General features: G+C 39.8%; 1 protein-coding gene across 1 annotated transcript; it reads right to left on the bottom strand.

Moving 5' to 3' along the window:
• Positions 1-4,367: 4,367 nt before the first annotated feature.
• LOC308079415 (aldo-keto reductase family 1 member B1-like) lies at positions 4,368-16,755 on the bottom strand. The gene is made up of 10 exons (XM_080420885.1): positions 16,613-16,755; positions 12,141-12,308; positions 11,774-11,890; positions 10,823-10,900; positions 9,149-9,271; positions 6,843-6,949; positions 6,646-6,727; positions 5,475-5,558; positions 4,857-4,939; positions 4,368-4,680 (listed from the first exon to the last, which is right to left on the bottom strand). Exons 1-10 carry the CDS (start codon positions 16,676-16,678, stop codon positions 4,638-4,640), a joined length of 951 nt encoding a protein of 316 aa, XP_080277011.1. The 5' UTR covers positions 16,679-16,755; the 3' UTR covers positions 4,368-4,637.
• Between the last annotated feature and the right edge of the window lie 813 nt (positions 16,756-17,568).

The following is a 17,568-nucleotide window of genomic DNA, read 5'->3' as shown; positions in this document are numbered from 1 at the left end:
GACAAGTGTCAAAACATTTCCTCGTAAGTGAAAATCCTGTTTTGACTGTGTGTAAAGGAGTCTGTGGACTTAATAGAACAATCTTAATTTGGTTATTTTAATGTTTGTCTTTCATCTTGAGTTATACTGCTTACTTTGTACAGCTCATTGGATTGTGAAAGTGATTAAATAGAATAGATGGACACTGCCATCTTGTGGCAATGTTTTGCCACAAGACATTGCCTTGTTCAAACTTCACTGTACATTGAATTAGATCCATAAAACAAATAATAGACATTGCCTTGTTCCCACTTCACTGTGCATTGAATTAGATTCTCAAAACATTAATACATTAATGTATTGATATTTTTAAACATACAGTAGATCAATTTGTGTGTGGTTTGTGTGCACAAGGTTCTTAGTTTGAGACCAGGGCCCTATTCCTCGAAAGGTGAATTAGAGCTAAAGCCTGGCTTTAACCCCTATCCTGGCTTAATTTAGCCAGGATTAGGGCTGAATCGGTTCCTAGAAAGCTGAATTATCTTGAAGATTAGTTTAGCCAGTTCACCCTGGCTAAGTTTAGCCATGACCCGATTCCACAAAAGAGAATTTAAGCAAGCCTACCTTAGTTACCATGGCAATTTAGCTGTGAAGTTAGCCTGGTCAGGAGCAGGCTAACAGCCAAGCTTACTTAATCCAGTGCCTTGTTCTTCAAGTTTTTCCACAGTTAATTCAACACATGTGTTTGTATATGGACTCATTTGAATGACCCTGCATTCAAATAAAATGAAATCAATACAATAAGATATAATCAATGTAATTATATTCAGGCATGCAAACAGCCCCGAGGTGGAAAAGGTGACATGTTTTCTTTCGGGTCAGGTGTCACACAATTGCCCTATTTGGGTTCAAAAAGGTGACTGTAGCTGAAAAGTGACACTTTTGCATGTCTGTATATTACTGAAATAGTGTGTGACCATGAATCATAATTCTTTCACAATGACTCATGTGATATGTCATTGTCACTCTGTTAACACTATAGTTCATATTGTTGTTAGATGTTTGATAATATATTACCATTTTTTAAAAAATATTATAAAAAATGTCTAACACATACATATACTGTAGCCTACATATATATATATATAATATATATATATATATATATATATATATATATAATATATATAAATATATAATATATATATATATATATATATATTTAAATATAAATTATTAGTTACGGGTTTAAAGGAACCTCTTTGTAAGTCAATAAGGAGCATATTTTAAATTATCAATTTCTAGTCAATGGAGAAATTATTTTGTATTTCTTGTCCACCTTTGGAGTTACATCATGATGGCAAGGTAACTACACAACCCAAACCTCTACCAAAGTGGTCTTGCAAATGTGGGGTTATTGCGTGTCTCGTCCCATCCCCCGTCCCCCGCTCATCCCGTCGCGGTCAACCCCCCCGTCCTGTTGCGGCCCCCGTCGCAGTACACCCCGCCCCCCCGTCCCGTCCCGTCCGTATGTCCTGTTGCCCGTCCGTCGTAAACACACACACACACACACACACACACACTGTGTGTGCTTGCAATACTTTGCCACGCTTTCTCCCTGGATCTATTTATTGCGGTCGCGTTTCCTTTCTTACTTAAATACATTTTACTTCCTTGTATGATTTCATGAGCTGCTGCAGTGCTGCTGTTCAGCCACAGAGAAGAACACCGCTCTGGTTTTGGACTCCGTGATTGGTCAAGTTCAAGGATTCTGCTATCGACTTTCATGGTCTTTTATAGAAATACGTGAAGCCTGGCTTCATTATCCTGGCTCGACACAGCCTGGCTTGACAAGGTCTAGCTCGACAAAGTCGCTCCTTTTCAGCCTGGCTTGGCGTTCTAGGAACCGAATAAACCAGGCTATACGGACCCGACTTTGTCAAGCCTGGATTTGACTTAAGGCCAGGCTTATTTAATTCACCTTTCGAGGAATAGGGCCCAGGGGGGAAATACTTTTTGATTGTATAACCTACAGTTCAAGGCCAAAACGTGAATCGACCTGTTAAAGCTCCACCATGAGGCACATGAAAATTCATGATTTGTCATTGTGTCAGAAGGAGCGAGTGCATTCTCCGGCAGCGGCAGCAACCGCGGAACTGCCGCGGAACTGCCGGTGGAGGAGCGGCAGCTCCCGGCAGTGACTGCCGGCGGTGGAGCGGCAGCTGCCGGCGGAGCAGCGGAACTGCCGCGGAACTGCCGGTGGAGGAGCGGCAGTCGCGGAACTGCCGGTGGAGGAGCCGCAGTCAACTTATTTTTTCCGCCGATAAAGTATAGTTTTGGACCATGACGGAGGCGCGCCGACTCAGTAGACCTTGAGGCCAAGGAGTCACGCCCCGAGTGCCCGCGACGACCGGCCGATGGTCTACTAGTCGACTAAGCGCCGTCCGAGTTATGTACCGATAGGCACAGAATCGTAAATAATATTGGTGGGGACTGCGTTACACAAACGCAGCACACTCCCAAAGCTGGCGCCGCCGGCAGCTCCGCGGAAGCTGCCGCTGCCGGAAAATGCACTCGCTGTCCCTCCATTGTGTGCCAAACGGGCCACACCTGCAAACATTGGAAGCCAATCGTAGCCAGGATCAGGATGGAATATGAAAAATCTGACTGATAGGCCGTGATCACATGACTATAGAGAAAGTGTACTGATTTGTGTGAGGGTTGGACAATTTATTTTCCATTGTGGGCCCTTGTACTCAATTGGGACAATACATTGCATATCAACAACATTAAAAGCAATGATAGAAATATTTAGATGCATGTTGGGAGAAAAATGGTTAGGTGCCTTTACAAAGAAAACTCATACCAAATACTTTTAAGCAAAGAAAACTATCGTGACAAAAAATGGAACTGAACTCACAGGAACTGAAAGCAATTCTTCCTCAACAAGACTACAACACATGACTTTGGTGAGGCCAGATATAAATCAGAAGAAACACGGAGAAGCGCTTCGTCATCCTAAGGCATATAGTGTTCAAAATATTTGTAACCTGACATAAGGAGTGTCGATTAAAACAGTACATTGATACATGTATAGCATTGTGCAATGTCAGTCTTGTTTTGACCTAACTGCAACTCGTTTGTTTCAACTAGAACCTGTTTTGTCAGTTTTCCTCATTGACTGTAAACTTTTTTCATTCCTCTCAGTGAAATCCTATACAAAATAATATGTGCTCTCGTATAAGGTGAAGATGTCATTATCCTACAAGGGGAAAATACTTTATTATATAAAGGTAAATTATATGCACACTGATTTCACATTAAACCCACTGCTTAACTTACCTTTCACAACAGTCACTCCAAGATTAATTTGGGACACATGTCAGTTATTTGCTATGTTGAACTAAGGGCTTACTTAAAAGAGCATCACTCACTCACACACACACACACACACACACACACACACACACACACACACACACACACACACACACACACACACACACACACACACACACACACACACACACACACACACACACACACACACACACACACACACACACACACGTAAAATAAGTAAAAGAAAAGGCCATGAAAAGTGTGAGGGCTCAGGCTGGGATCATGTGGAAGACAAAAGCTCAATTGTGTTGTGTATGTGTATGACACAAGATGACTTAGCAGAACGAACCAACTGACCCTTAACGAAGGGTCAGTCTCCAGCTACTCTCGCGTAGCCAGCCGATCAGAGATCTCCACCTACTGATATGCCTGGGGAATTCTAATTTCAATATATGGGCTAGAACAGTGGAGAAACCACTGACCGTATAGTTTCTGCAATGGTTCTGTGATGCCTGATATTTTATTAATTCATTCAGAACTTTTCCCACTCAGTTTTAGCTCATTCATTGAATTTCCAAGCATATTAGTAGGCAGATATCAATGATTGTCTGGCTAGTGGCTACGCAAGACTATTCTCCAACTATATAAAGTAGTAGCTGATGGATATGTGTGTGTGTGTGACTCAGTAACTGGTGGGTGGGTGTGTTTTATAACGAAGCTCTGCTCAGTGGTGGAAAGTAACTAAGTACATTTACTTAAATACTGTACTTAAGTACAATTTTGAGGTATTTGTACTTTACTTGAGTATTTCCAATTTCCAATACTTTTACTTCTACTCCACTACATCTCAGAGGCAAATATTGTACTTTTACTCCACTACAATTATTTTAAAACTTTAGTTACTAGTTACTTTGCAGATATACATTATTATATTATAAAACATACATTAACCACTTTAATCCTATTTTATACCTAGGCTATTTGAAAATAGCCGATCTACAAGCTCACAACGCGTCGCATCGCGACGCGTTGTGAGCTTGTAGATCTGCTATTTTCAAATATTTAGTACTTTTACTTTTCGTACTTTAAGTACATTTTGATGCCAATACTTTTGTACTTTCACTCAAGTACATTTTTAATTATGGACTTTTACTTGTAACAGAGTATTTCTATATTGCAGTATTGGTAATTTTACTTAAGTAAAGAATTTGAGTACTTTTTCCACCACTGCGCCTCTGCTAGCAAAACTAGAAGTTTGAATGAGAAAACATTTCACGCGTACTGCAGCATCAACTGGAAAATTCTTGTTTTCCATCTCAGAATTCAGCGTTGAAAGGATAGTCCTTGTGTTTCGTGCTCCTGTATGATGAAAATCAAAACAGAAAAAGAATAGAAATTGTCATATTTTGCCAAAGCAAAATCGTCAAATAGTCCTAGAAACTGTCGAGATGTGATCTGAACACCACTAACAATCATCTGTTGTGCTTTTGACTCCACTAATGCCAATAAAAACCTACATTAAATACTGAACTCACCATTGCATTGGACACACTCTCCAGTTCCTGTTGAATCCTAATATGGTCTTCATTTCCTCCTCGGCCAGCTCAAAATCAAACACCTGTGGCGATCATACATAGCATTTTAGTGGCACGACAGAGGCCAGATTTATGGGTCCGGTGCAAAATCCTGTAATCAATTTGTAAAACTGAAATTTGATCAAAGTTTCTATATGAGAACATTCAGCTAAGTATAAACACAAATAACTTTTGATAGATAAATAGATATATTTATTTAACTATAATTATACAATGAACAAGCAAAGTAATTATAAAATACGCAAACTGAAATATATTTTATTTAACCAATTAAGCCCTTTTTAAAATGTAAAAGCCGATCTACAAGCTTGTACAAATGTTGTGAGCTTGTAAGTTGGCTAGCTTTGAAATGAAAAGGTTAAACATTTTAAAGTAAAAAAAGATCGAGACACATCAGCTGCATTAAGTGCAGATACCCAAAAAGTCGAGTAAGGGCCGATATATCAGCCAAACAGATATCACTCAGGCTCTAGTCTAGTCAGAAGTCTGAACCTACCACTCACAACATTCTCTCTCACTGGAAAACTACTTGAATGAGCCTAGACCTAGCCCAGATACCTGGAAGTTCTCCTGTATGCGCTGTGGTGTGATGGACTTGGGAATCACGATCACGTTCCTCTGGATCTGGAAGCGGATCAGGACCTGAAACAGAAGTAGGGAGTTAGAGAGGGACAATCACATGTAGAAAGTGGGTCCCTTGTGTGTCTCGCAACAGACACGTGGTTCATGCAGTCAGCATGGATAGAAGCAAAAAGAAATCTCACGACTAAAAAGTCCAAATCTGTGATCTGTGCACCCAAACTATTAGCACATTATGTAAAATTAGGATCTTTTGGTATTATCGTTCTAAACCTATGTTCCTTGTTTTTTTTAATAAACAATCGCAGGTTGAGGCTTTAACCTTTTCTTTTATGTAATATTCAAGACCATTATGTATTATGGAAGATGGTTCTGAACATGTATTCTATTGCTAGTTTGACCAATCAGAAATCAGATTTTTCTAGTTTGGACCATTTTTGGACGAAAAAAATAATAATCGTGAAACCGATTTTCACTTTAACTAGCTAGGGTAATTACGGTACAGATCTCTCTCATTCAAAATTCCAGCCCGGTTTGACGAAAGTCAGATAACAAGTTTCTGCAATATAATAAGCCTGACACCAAATTAATGTAATCTCTGACGTGCACCTTCTCTGATGCGCGCAGCGCACAACTCTATGATGTGTGTTTATGCTGATGTATGCAAACACAGAACATGTCCCATACGCTAGGTAAACTAGTTGTAGTTTGATTAAACATGATGTGCCAAAGAAAAAAGCTCATAGCTTATTAATAACGTGTTCCCGACCTACTGTCCCATACCATTACAGCATGCATAGCATGGAGTAGATCCACGTATATCCACCGTTATCCAGCAGGGGGAAAAAAATACAAACAACAATGCAAACATCATACCCCCAAAATAAATATAGATGTAATTATGTAGGCATGGGATACAATAAAGAGCCTTATTTGAGCCTCATTAACCGTTTATATTGCGTCAAGAGTGCTATGCGTCACCTCGTCCAACAAACACATCTCACAGGTAAAGCCTGACTTATACTTCGTGACTGATTGAAATCAGTCGTGGCGACTGAGAACTTGAATCCATGAGTCAGTCCAATTCAACTAGTCTACATTGTGGCCCCAAGCGTGGGCAGTGTCTGACGTCACAAAAGGTCAGCACTACCTGGGCGGACGTCTTCTTGTGCTTCTCTGCAATGGCCTTAATGTTGGGATCATCCAGGAGTGAAGGGTCATCGGGTTTGGCCCTGTAATTGAAACAGCAATTAAGTGACTGCATGGATTCCTTTGCAATAAGGTTTGACAGTGCATTTCTTTGAGAGTGTAAATGTGTGAAAACAGAACATTAACGTTGGGTCTCACCAGGGTCTGTCAGGGGACCCCAGGGGACTGTAGGCTGTCACTGAGATGCCCTGAGAGTGGCAGTAGTTGATCAACTTCTCTTGATTCATATACGGGTGGCACTCAATCTGGGTACACAAAAAAAGACACACAAATGCACTAATTAATAAAGGGAAGTGGTGGTGGTCGATCAAGTTCTTTTGTGTTGAACTTCTCATGGGTGGGTGGTATATATAAATAGAACAAACCAGGGGTTCCCAAAACGTTTTAGCTTGAGACGCCTTGGACCCAAACTTACAAAAATACATTATAGAGAGACCATTTTACATCCATCCTCCATGACCTACACAGGCTATTAAAGCCCTCCTTCCCTTCCTTCAAAACGACACTCAAAACCCACCTCTTCAGGATAGCTTTTCCCAGCTGAGGTCGCGTTAAGATGTCTCTCCAAAAATATATATATATTATTTTGAAACCTTTCGCCTTTGACGACATGCCCAAAATAGGGGTTGATTTAACTCTCTGGCATCTGGCATTTTGTTTTAACACATTCCATGCCAGAGTTTAATATCATAATGTACTCACCAGTGCCAGCGATTTATTGTTGTTTTTTTGTTTTTTTCACGTCGCCACAGACCTCGCTAAATACCTTATGATCGCGCGTTAAACTGTTTGTAGACACACAGGGTAGTGGGCCAGAGAAGACATTTTCAATCGGCGACATTCCATTTTGCAGTCGTCGCAGTTTCTATTAAACAGCGTTCAGCGCGGAGAAAAACACCACGAGATAATGGCGGATTAGCGGAAGCTTTAGAGCGGCGGCGGATGGGAACGTAAATCTTCGATTGACATTCATTTCCGTTTCCGGTGTGCTACAATGAAATGTGTCACTGCGAGGGAGGCCTACAATGAAATGTGTCACTGCGAGAGAGAGAAAAAAAAAAAGACCACTTCGCGTAGATCTACGCGACTGGCACGCTGCGCAATTATTTAGGTTCGCGTAGAACTACGCGATTGGCACGCAATGTGTTAAAATAAAAATGGCCGACTTTGAAGGATTCTAAAAACGGCTTTAACATTTGTTTATATAATAATAATAATAATAACAATAATGTTGCTATAGCAACAACTAAAATGACAGAGGCGTTCCCGGCTTGCAAAGTATAACAACGTATAGGTGTAACAGGTCTAAATAGGTTAATTGATTATTTTATTTTATTATCTATTATTTCATATAATAGATTAGTTCGATTAACCCTAAATGTATGTAGCACAGAGACACAAAGCACAGGCAGCCTCCTCTTTAAAAGGGCCTGAGGAGGATGCAATTCAATAAGAAAGCTGAAGCCAGACATAGAGGACATTTATGGTGAAGGGTGGACTGGATCTGGAAACAGGATATAAAAGGTCAATGGCAGCAGCTAATTGATTAACATAGCCCTGAGGGCGGCACTGCTCTGACCAGTTCCAAACCAACATCGATCTGCCAGCCTGGTCATTTCCAATTAAACCAGGAGCGGGTGGAAGGGGGCATCTTAATGCCATTGTGGCCTTTTGAATCTTTTTTTTTTTGATAAAAGAGTGTGGCTATTTTCTTGTTCTGCAGCGAGTCATGCATATCAACACCAACTGGAACAACAAATTAATACAATAAATGTAAGAATGCACTAAGAATGTTGTGTAGGAAGCACATTGTTTAGACATTATGCTAGGTTTGATATTCACCTGGTATCCGAGTTACTTTGTTGCACTTAATTATTTTTCTTTGCACCTTATATTCGTGACCATTTACCCTGTCATTTGCTAACTAGGGTGTTTAGCTTCCAGTCAGAGCTGGGCGATATATACAGTATAGATATCGTGACATGAGTAGTGGACTGGTTATAGGTCAAGGTTCATGGTGTCTGAACCTTAACCACTTACTTTTCCATACGACAAATAGCGAAAATGGCCAATCTACAAGTTCACAACACACACACATTGTGAGCTTGTAGATAGGCTATTTTCAAATATTTTTTAGAAATGTTCTGAACTTTTTTCATTGATGCCCAAAATATGGACGGCCGGTTGAAAGTGGTTAAAATATATGAGGTCAAGCACTTCTGAGTGTAAACCATGTGTAGGGCAACCATGAGCTAAATCTGGTTGTCATTTAGCTCACCTGCTGCAAACCTGCTGAGCTGTAATAGACACACTAACCCATGACCCCAATTAATCTACTGTATGCTATATCTTTTGCCTTTTATTTACTGTGAGCCTGTACTATGTTTTAATGCGTGGGGAGTGGGGTATTTGCAAACCAAATACCCCACTCAAACATGGTGTACCTGGTTGTTGGCAGGCTTGTACTTGAGGCCTGGCTTATTGAGGATGGCCTCTATCTGCTCCTTGTTGAAGTTGGAGACACCGATAGCCTTGACCAAACCAGCATCCACCAGCTCCTCCATGGCCTGGAAAAAGATCAAACCTCATCACCATTTCCTATGGCAGCCCCAATCCGGATTGGAATTAGATTGGAACCAAGTCTGAACAGCAAAAACAAAAACACATGGAAACTGATATTTGCTAATCAGATTTGAACCACATTCCCATTTCCCCCCCAAAATAATATATATTTTTTTTAAGTAAAAAAAGAGAAAGATACATACATACGTATATATATCAAAAGATTTTCCCTAAAAAATGTAAGATCTTTCTGAAAAAATAATTCAAAGGAATTTCAGAAATGTTCCACATATTAAAAAAAACATACATACATAAAAAAACAACTCTGCTGTAAGCCATTCTAGTTCAAGAGACTGACCTAGATTGGATGAATTTAAAAAAAAGTCTTTTTTGTATTTAAATAGCGATACTGAATTGGCAAACTATATTAAAAACAAGTCTTACATTGACTTCTAGACTGGATACAGCCAGGTCATACATACATAAATGGAGGATACGGAATCTATTCAATAATTTAATTACATCTGATTCATACAAACATATTTATACAATGACAACAAAAACTGTTAAAAGCAATGCATTGAGGAGATACAGTATTTGGGGCAGCACAGGTAGAAATAACATGCCATCTAGTGGCAGAATGCCAAGGTTTAACCCTAACAAAATGAACGAGGAAGCACCAACTGAATCTGACGTTTGAAGAAGACAGGCAGGAAGGCTACACTGAACGAGATCGAATGAGACATTTAGACAGGCCGCTAAAGTGAACGTGCTCACATGATGAATGAACCATTCTCTTGAACTATGACATAAAAAAAATTGTGCCAGGTCTTGCAGTCAGTCACATGTATTTATCTGTAATAAGGTATTGAGCTTACAACATAGTGTACCGTACTTACATACAATACTGTAGGAGAGACTATGCAGAGTCAATGTATTAGACTTGGTATTTTATCTTTATTAGAGAAACTGTCAAACATATTTAGAAAATAACAGATTTTCAAAAAGGTCCAAAAAGGGTTGAAGCAATTAATATCAACTCAAGGGAACATTATCACCATAGGCATATATCGTTGGCCAAGGTTGGAAGCTGAGGACAAATGCCAGGTAATAATATGTTTTCGTCCATAGTTGCCACGTTTGTTGAGTCCCTTCTGCATTGAGGTCGCTCATGGTGATAGTTCAGCACGCAGAGGTACATCATCTTGCGCTGATTGGTCAGCGCAAGATGACCAGCGTAAGATTATCACCCCTTCATCCAAATAAAGACGGTTTATGTGCCATATACTATCATGTGTGTGTATTATGTATTATTGCTTTTATAACAGTGATATATTAAACAATAGTGACCTTGAATACATTCCAATGGGGAGTTGCAATTTGGCTGTTAGCAACAAGAATTTTCACTCCATCCCCAAACGTATTTGTCCACAACGTTATGAGCTTGTAGATCACTATTTTCAGCGAAGAGATTTGGTGTAGAGACAAAGGTATAAGGTTGAAGTGGTTAAACCTGCCTCTAATGTAGCTGCCTTATGTTATTCTTTCTCACTCACCTCCCATGTGTCTGCGAAGTAGGTATTGTCATTAATAGTTTCTCCTTCACTGTCAAGAGGAAAGAGTTCACTGCCAGCCTGAAGAACAACAGAGAAGGAACAGTCTTGCATACACGTACAGTAACATACTAGGCATAGGAGACATAGGAGAGGCAACGGGTCAGGAAGTAGCCTTTGGAACCAACGGTTCCTGACTACTGAGCCATGTGGCCCATTGGTCAGGAGTTGTTTCCGTAGCGTGAGGCAGCTTTATGTACACCCCCTGGACATGACACATGACACTAGTATTTAACAGGGACTTACTTTCAATCAAACCCTTGATGCTCAGAGCCAAGCAGGGAGGCATTGGGTACCATTTTTGTATGACTTGGCCAGAGATTTGACCCCGACCTACCAGTCTCAGGGCGGACACTAACCACGAGGCTACTGAGCTGATGAACGAAACATTGTCTAAGATACTATCCACATGTTATAGTGTCCACCAGACCACCACTCCACAAGAACCACAACAATGACAGAAGCATAATGAAAATCATGGCAATGACAGCAGGAAGCGGGCCTAAATACAGATTAAGCATAAATTGTGTATACTTAATTTGTTTATTTAGACGGGACAGTGCATACTCATGAACAGTGCTAAATGTAAAGTAAATGCAACAGATTTAGCAAAGATGCTCATGTTCATCCACAGTCCCCACAAAAAACATGGAAACCACAAACAAAACAGTATGAATGTAAAATATGAATGCAGATGGCAGTCAAAAAAAGTACATAGGCAAGGCAGAAATAGAAAGGCTATGGCAACTCCACTGCAACAGTTTATTGGCTGGACAGATGAACAGTTATGTACACATGTCGGATAAACAATCAAATACTGATTGACTTAATTGCTGAAAGAAATGTTGTTTTTTTCTCAGACGAAGACAGGATACAGGGCTATTCATACTGTACCTTAAAACCCATGGGCCAGTGTATCAGGTAGAGGTCCAGGTAGTCCAGTTTGAGGTCACTAAGGGTCTTCTCGCATCCTCCCCTCACTAGAGACTTTTCATGGAAGGTGCACCACAGCTGAGAGAAGACATGAGTCAAAAGAGGTCTTCAACTCACCAGCCAAGTGCATCTGGGAAGGAGCTAACTAAAGCACAATCACTTTAATTCTCAAGTAAAATAAGTGAACAGCAAGTGTGCATAGGCAAATTCCACACCATGGTTAATCTGACCATAGCCTGTTTAAAAGCTAGCATTTCAGGTTGAATCCGTTTCATTTGGCAGCGCAGCACTAATATGCACACTGACTCACCCACACACGATGACCTACCTTGCTGACCATGAAAAGTTCTTCTCTTTTGACCACACCATCTTTGATCATAGCCTGGACTCCCTCGCCCACCTCTGCCTCATTCTGGTAGACGAACGCCCCGTCGATGTGCCTGTAGCCTGCAGAGATGGCTGCTTTCACTGCCTCGGTCACTTTGCCTGGGGGAGACTTTACAAGACAAGGTTGTGGAGATAAATATGGGGGTAAATATTTTGACTTTTGCCTGTCAGCCACACTCTGAAAAATGCATCCTTTACTGCAACAGTTACCACCAGCAGATTCAAATGACTAATACCCACTTATCCAGACCAATAGGCTACCTACTGTGTGAATGTGTGTGTGTGTGTGTGTGTGTGTTTGTAGTGTAATAAGTGCTATAAATAAAATTAGACTTGAAAATGTGAGATAAAAAATAGTCTCTCAGTTGCATACAATGGCTTCATTTACAGTGCACAGGGGAATTCTATCTTTCTTGGAACCAGACCCCTTTTCTGTGTGTTTATTTCCTCAGCTCACATACCCTCTGGTTTGACATCTAAATATAAACACATCTTGTGTTCATTCGCGATGCTTTTAAAGCACTGTTTCCCAAACAGTGGGTCGGGACCCATGTTTGGGTAGTGGACCAATTTGTATGGGTCGCGAGTAAATATCCTTTTTTGTGTCTTCCATAAAAAAACTGAAATATTATTTCAAAAGATTAATAAAATAAAATATAAATCAAATAAAAACTACTTTATCAATTAAATTAATTCCAACATATTTCAAAAGTATGCCATGAATAAAATAAATTAAATTCCATAAATTAAAGGTAGGGTAAGTGATATTTTTTGGTTAAAACAAAAAGTATTTTGTTAAAAGGTTAAAATACTATATTCTGATAGTAATCATTGCTATAGAGTGTTTGTTCAGTAACAGATGTCTCCCTGTCTCTCCAGCTCTTTAATAAACAGAAAATACATTTTTCGGTAGGTGTCAAAATCTCAGCCAATCAGGAGAAAGTACCCATTTTTAAGCTTAATTTGTATAGTGTTCCAGTTAAAATTTTGTCTGCTCATTTCTTAGTGTCATCACTTCCAATTTCACTTGTTTAATCTATATCCTGATTGAGTTCTCTGTCCTGGTTGGATAAAATTGGAAATGAAACTAAAAAAAAAACAAAAAAAACTACAAAATACATTTTCTGTTTTATAAAGAGCTGGAGAGACATGGAGACTCTTTATATGGACAGGACACTCTAGTAACGAGCACTATCAGAACATAGACCCATTTTGCAATTATTTGAAACTTTGCAAATCACTTACACTACCTTTAATAAATTAAAAAAACGACATGTCCGTGGCAGTCTTGTTTTCCTTTTTTTTTTAAAGAAAAATATCACCTATACTTTTTCATTATAATGTAAAAACCTATTTTACTGTAAATATTCACCATCGAATCTTTAAAAATTTGGTGCCTAATTTTGGTGACTCATAAAGGGTCGGTATGACATGCTTATTAATATGTCGCAGGAGATTTGTGGTATTGTGTGTTGTACCCGTACATGATTTTATCATTGTGAAGACAAGATGTGTCAAAATGTCCGTTCAAGGGATACTAGTATTTTTATTTTTTAAGACAATGGATTCATGCAGTGTATGAGGTGTGTGTGTGTGTCAGACAATGAAACAATTAAAGTCAACGGTATCTGAATGACCACAATGAAAAAAGTGGTGCAGGAAAAGAGCAAAAACAGATGGCACGTCATCTGTTGAGAAGGAGCACCGAGGCACAGGAGGGCAGAGCTGGACAAGTAAAGCTGATTTATGTCAGTTGAGAGAAAGGGTTTCAAAGTGTCCAATAATACCAATAATAACCATAATAACACTCCTCAATCATAATCCATGAAAACCCTTGATCCACTGCCTCACCATCAGACCTCCTCCTCCTCACCTCGGGCACTTTTGCATCAAACTATTGTGACACTCCATTCCTTTCAATCCTGCCACTCCCTTCATCGTGTACTGTACATAATTAACCGTCAAGTTATTTTCCATTGTTCCATTCGGCATACCTTAGACTTTCTCGTCAACATAGACTGTCTACAGTACCTGTTCACCGTAATGTTTTTTTTTAGCAAAACTAAACAATAAAAGCCTGGAGATCGAGGCTACCGTAATGGAAATCACAACGTTATTAAAGTTGACAAACTAAAAACTAGTTTAGCTGGTAGAACTTAATCTCTGGCCCTTTTGCTCCTGCAATGTAAGATGAAAGCACTGTCTGTACTGATAAGACCCAATTATTGAAATCCCAAACATGGAATATACTTGGACCATGGCACATTTAATGTCTGCCTCAGGTCAGGACTGCACAGTGGATAACTTCCCAGTCTCCAGATTTTCGAAAGAATAGCTAACCACTTAAACCCTGACATCCCAATTTTGGGCATGTCATTATAGGCTAAAAAGAAAAGAAAATTGCTGATCTACAAGCTCACAACATGCTGTGATGTGTTGTGAGCCTGTAGATTGGTTTTCCCCACAAAATAATTCAATTTGTATTTATTTGTCTCGTTTTTAAATGTGTAGAGCTGTGGAATAGAGTACACACAATGGCACATCAGGAGGCCATACATATTTAGGGCTAGGCCTATGTGATTCTGGTAATATTACTGATTACTTGCTTTGCATGTCGGTGGCAAAAATGTAATATTGATGGAAACGTCCATCACAAGCTTGCATGGTAATGACCTAGCCCTGAAACATGACTGTCATACCATGACAGTCATGGTGCCGAGTCCCCCTGGTCTAAAGTTGTGTTCGATTTTTTCACATTGCCATCTCTCACATAAACATAAACGTTCAGATTTCAAATATAAAGTGCTTACCACCGAGCCACGGATGTTACAAGGCGATGCGGACCGCGATGAGTACCCGTATCTCCCGTATTGTTCAATAAAAAGCATTTTAATCCCATCGCCGGCCATTTTCTTTTTTGTTTTTTTTTGTTTTGTAATGTATCAGAGTGCAATACACCTCCCAACCATTAGTGTCGCATGGTTGAAAGTATCTGAGACAATTTGGAGAAAATGGCCGGCGATGGGATTAAAATGCTTTTTATTGAACAATACGGGAGATACGGGTACTCATCGCGGTCCGCATCGCCTTGTAACATCCGTGGCTCCGTGGTAAGCACTTTATATTTGAAATCTGAACGTTTATGTTTATGTGAGAGATGGCAATGTGAAAAAATCGAACACAACTTTAGACCAGGGGGACTCGGCACCATGACGCTTGTATACAAGCGTCATGTGAACCATGGCTAGGTAATGACCCTGCGGACGACGGTTGAGTGATTTCCTACAAGCGCTTCCAAACTTCCGAATAATCACCTGCACGGAATTTATTGACAGAAAGTAGCCTGCCCATAATAACGTGTCTACGGTGGATTTTGTATTAAACTAAAACTTTGCAGATAGAAAGAGCTTCAAGCTTTCCGTACAGCTGCAATGTTGGTGAGTTTAAAGGGTAAGACCACTTTGGTAGAGGTTTGGGTTGTGTAGTTACCTTGCCATGATGTAACTCCACAGGTGGGCAAGAAATCAAAAATAATTGCTCCATTGATTAGAAATTGATAATTCAAAATATGCTCCTCATTGACTTACATTGTATGGTAAAACAGCTCTCAAAGTCACTTTTTTAGCCCATAAACGAACGCAAACAAAGTTATTTCAGACAATATAGAACATCACCAAACCCAGTACTGTTTTTTTTTTAAATAAAAATGTCAACTTCCTGTTGATTTTGCCATTTTTAATAAGTAGAAAACCTGGACTGGATCCGCGGATCCGGATCCAGATCTTCAAATAGTAAAATCAACAGGAAGTTGACATTTTTTTTTTTTTTAAAACAGTACTGGGTTTGGTGATGCTCTATATTGTCTGAATCAGCTATGTTTGGGTTCATTTATGTGCTAAAAGAGTGACTTTGAGAGCTGTTTTACCGTACAATGTAAGTCAATGAGGAGCATATTTTGAATGATCAATTCCTAATCAATGGAGCAATTATTTTTGATTTCTTGCCCACCTTTGGAGTTACATCATGGCAAGGTAACTACACAACCCAAACCTCTACCAAAGTGGTCTTGCCCTTTAAGGTCGTGTAATACAATCAGATAGGACTTGGTTAAGTACTGCATCAGTGCATCCCTAGATGCCAGACATTAAAAATAGGATCTATTTAGAGATCCTATTTAGTTCATGAGAGTTGCTTGCGGCTAAACCCACTCCGTACGTGCGATTGTGTCGCTGCCTCGCTGGTCAAAACGAACGAACCGTTGGGTTTCTGATGAAAAAAAGAACGCATCGCGAGGTTGTTACTGTAACTTGTAGATCTGTTTCTTTTTGTCCAGCGACACCCCCGGGCGGTTTGCGCGATACGATCAAGTAAACACGGACGGACTGGTGAATCTGTCTAAGTATTAATACTCACCTTCCACGTCCCGAGGCCCACGGCGGGCACCAGTCCACCGGTGTTGAGTTTCAATGATGTTGCCATTGTTTATTTGCCCCTAAAGGACGAGAACACGCAGGTTTCTGTAACAACAGCACCGATCACGAAAGTCTACACACTGGCTAGTGTACGCATGTAGTGTTGCCACATCTTGTGAGAGAAATAAGCAACCAGGTCTATGAAAAAAAATCCCCCAAAGAAGCCACATGACCACTATTATCGGCTATTTGAAAATAGCACATCTACAAGCTCACAGCGACGCGTTGTGAGCTTGTAGATCTGTTATTTTCAAAGAAAAATCTTGGGAAAATGTTCAAACCTGGCATAAATATTTTCAAATGGGGGTCCAAAGACAAATACATATTAATTTAGGGGTCCTTGACTTGTAAATGTTTGAGAACCACTGGTTTAAACAACATTAGGAAGCAAGCCCAAATAAGCAACTACACTTTGGAAACAATTAAGCCCAAAAAACTGCAACCCGCGCAACTAGCAATATTTACAAGCAACTTCACAAAAAATTAAGCCCAATGTCGCTTATAATAAGTGGACATGGCAACACTGCTCCCTGGCCGTGATCGGATCAACTCGTCCGCACTCGGCAGCATCGTCGATCGATTACTGTTTCCTTCTGGGGGTGTGGTCACGGTGCCACCATCCAATCACATTCGGACAGAAATTTATATTTATGCCTGAGAGCCCGATGAGTTAAGGCTGGGAACGAGGCTACTGAGAGTGGCCAAATGGATTAGATAAATAAATACATAAATGTACATGTTCAAAAGACAAAAGAGAGGAATTGATAGCTTTTGTGAATTTAAATAAAGTTAAAAGTAGAACACTTAAGGAGTTAATTCCATTATTATTACATGATGTGTAAGTGTAATAAATCATGTATTTATTTATAATTTGTTTTACTGTATGTATGTTTTTGA

This window comes from Gymnoscopelus braueri (genome assembly GCF_963280865.1).
Source record: "Gymnoscopelus braueri genome assembly, chromosome: 23".
Lineage (NCBI taxonomy): Eukaryota > Metazoa > Chordata > Actinopteri > Myctophiformes > Myctophidae > Gymnoscopelus > Gymnoscopelus braueri.
Note: the sequence above shows the minus strand (reverse complement) of the source record. Positions and strands in the feature narration are given on the sequence as shown.

Excerpts from the sequence above, each read along its gene's own strand:
- LOC308079415 (XM_080420885.1), bottom strand. The coding sequence starts at position 16,678 with ATGGCAACATCATTGAAACTCAACACCGGTGGACTGGTGCCCGCCGTG. Across the intron at positions 6,728-6,842 it reads GGGTCCCCTGACAGACCCTG|GGCCAAACCCGATGACCCTT; the intron begins GTGAGACCCAAC and ends TTTCAATTACAG. Across the intron at positions 5,559-6,645 it reads ACAAGAAGACGTCCGCCCAG|GTCCTGATCCGCTTCCAGAT; the intron begins GTAGTGCTGACC and ends CTTCTGTTTCAG.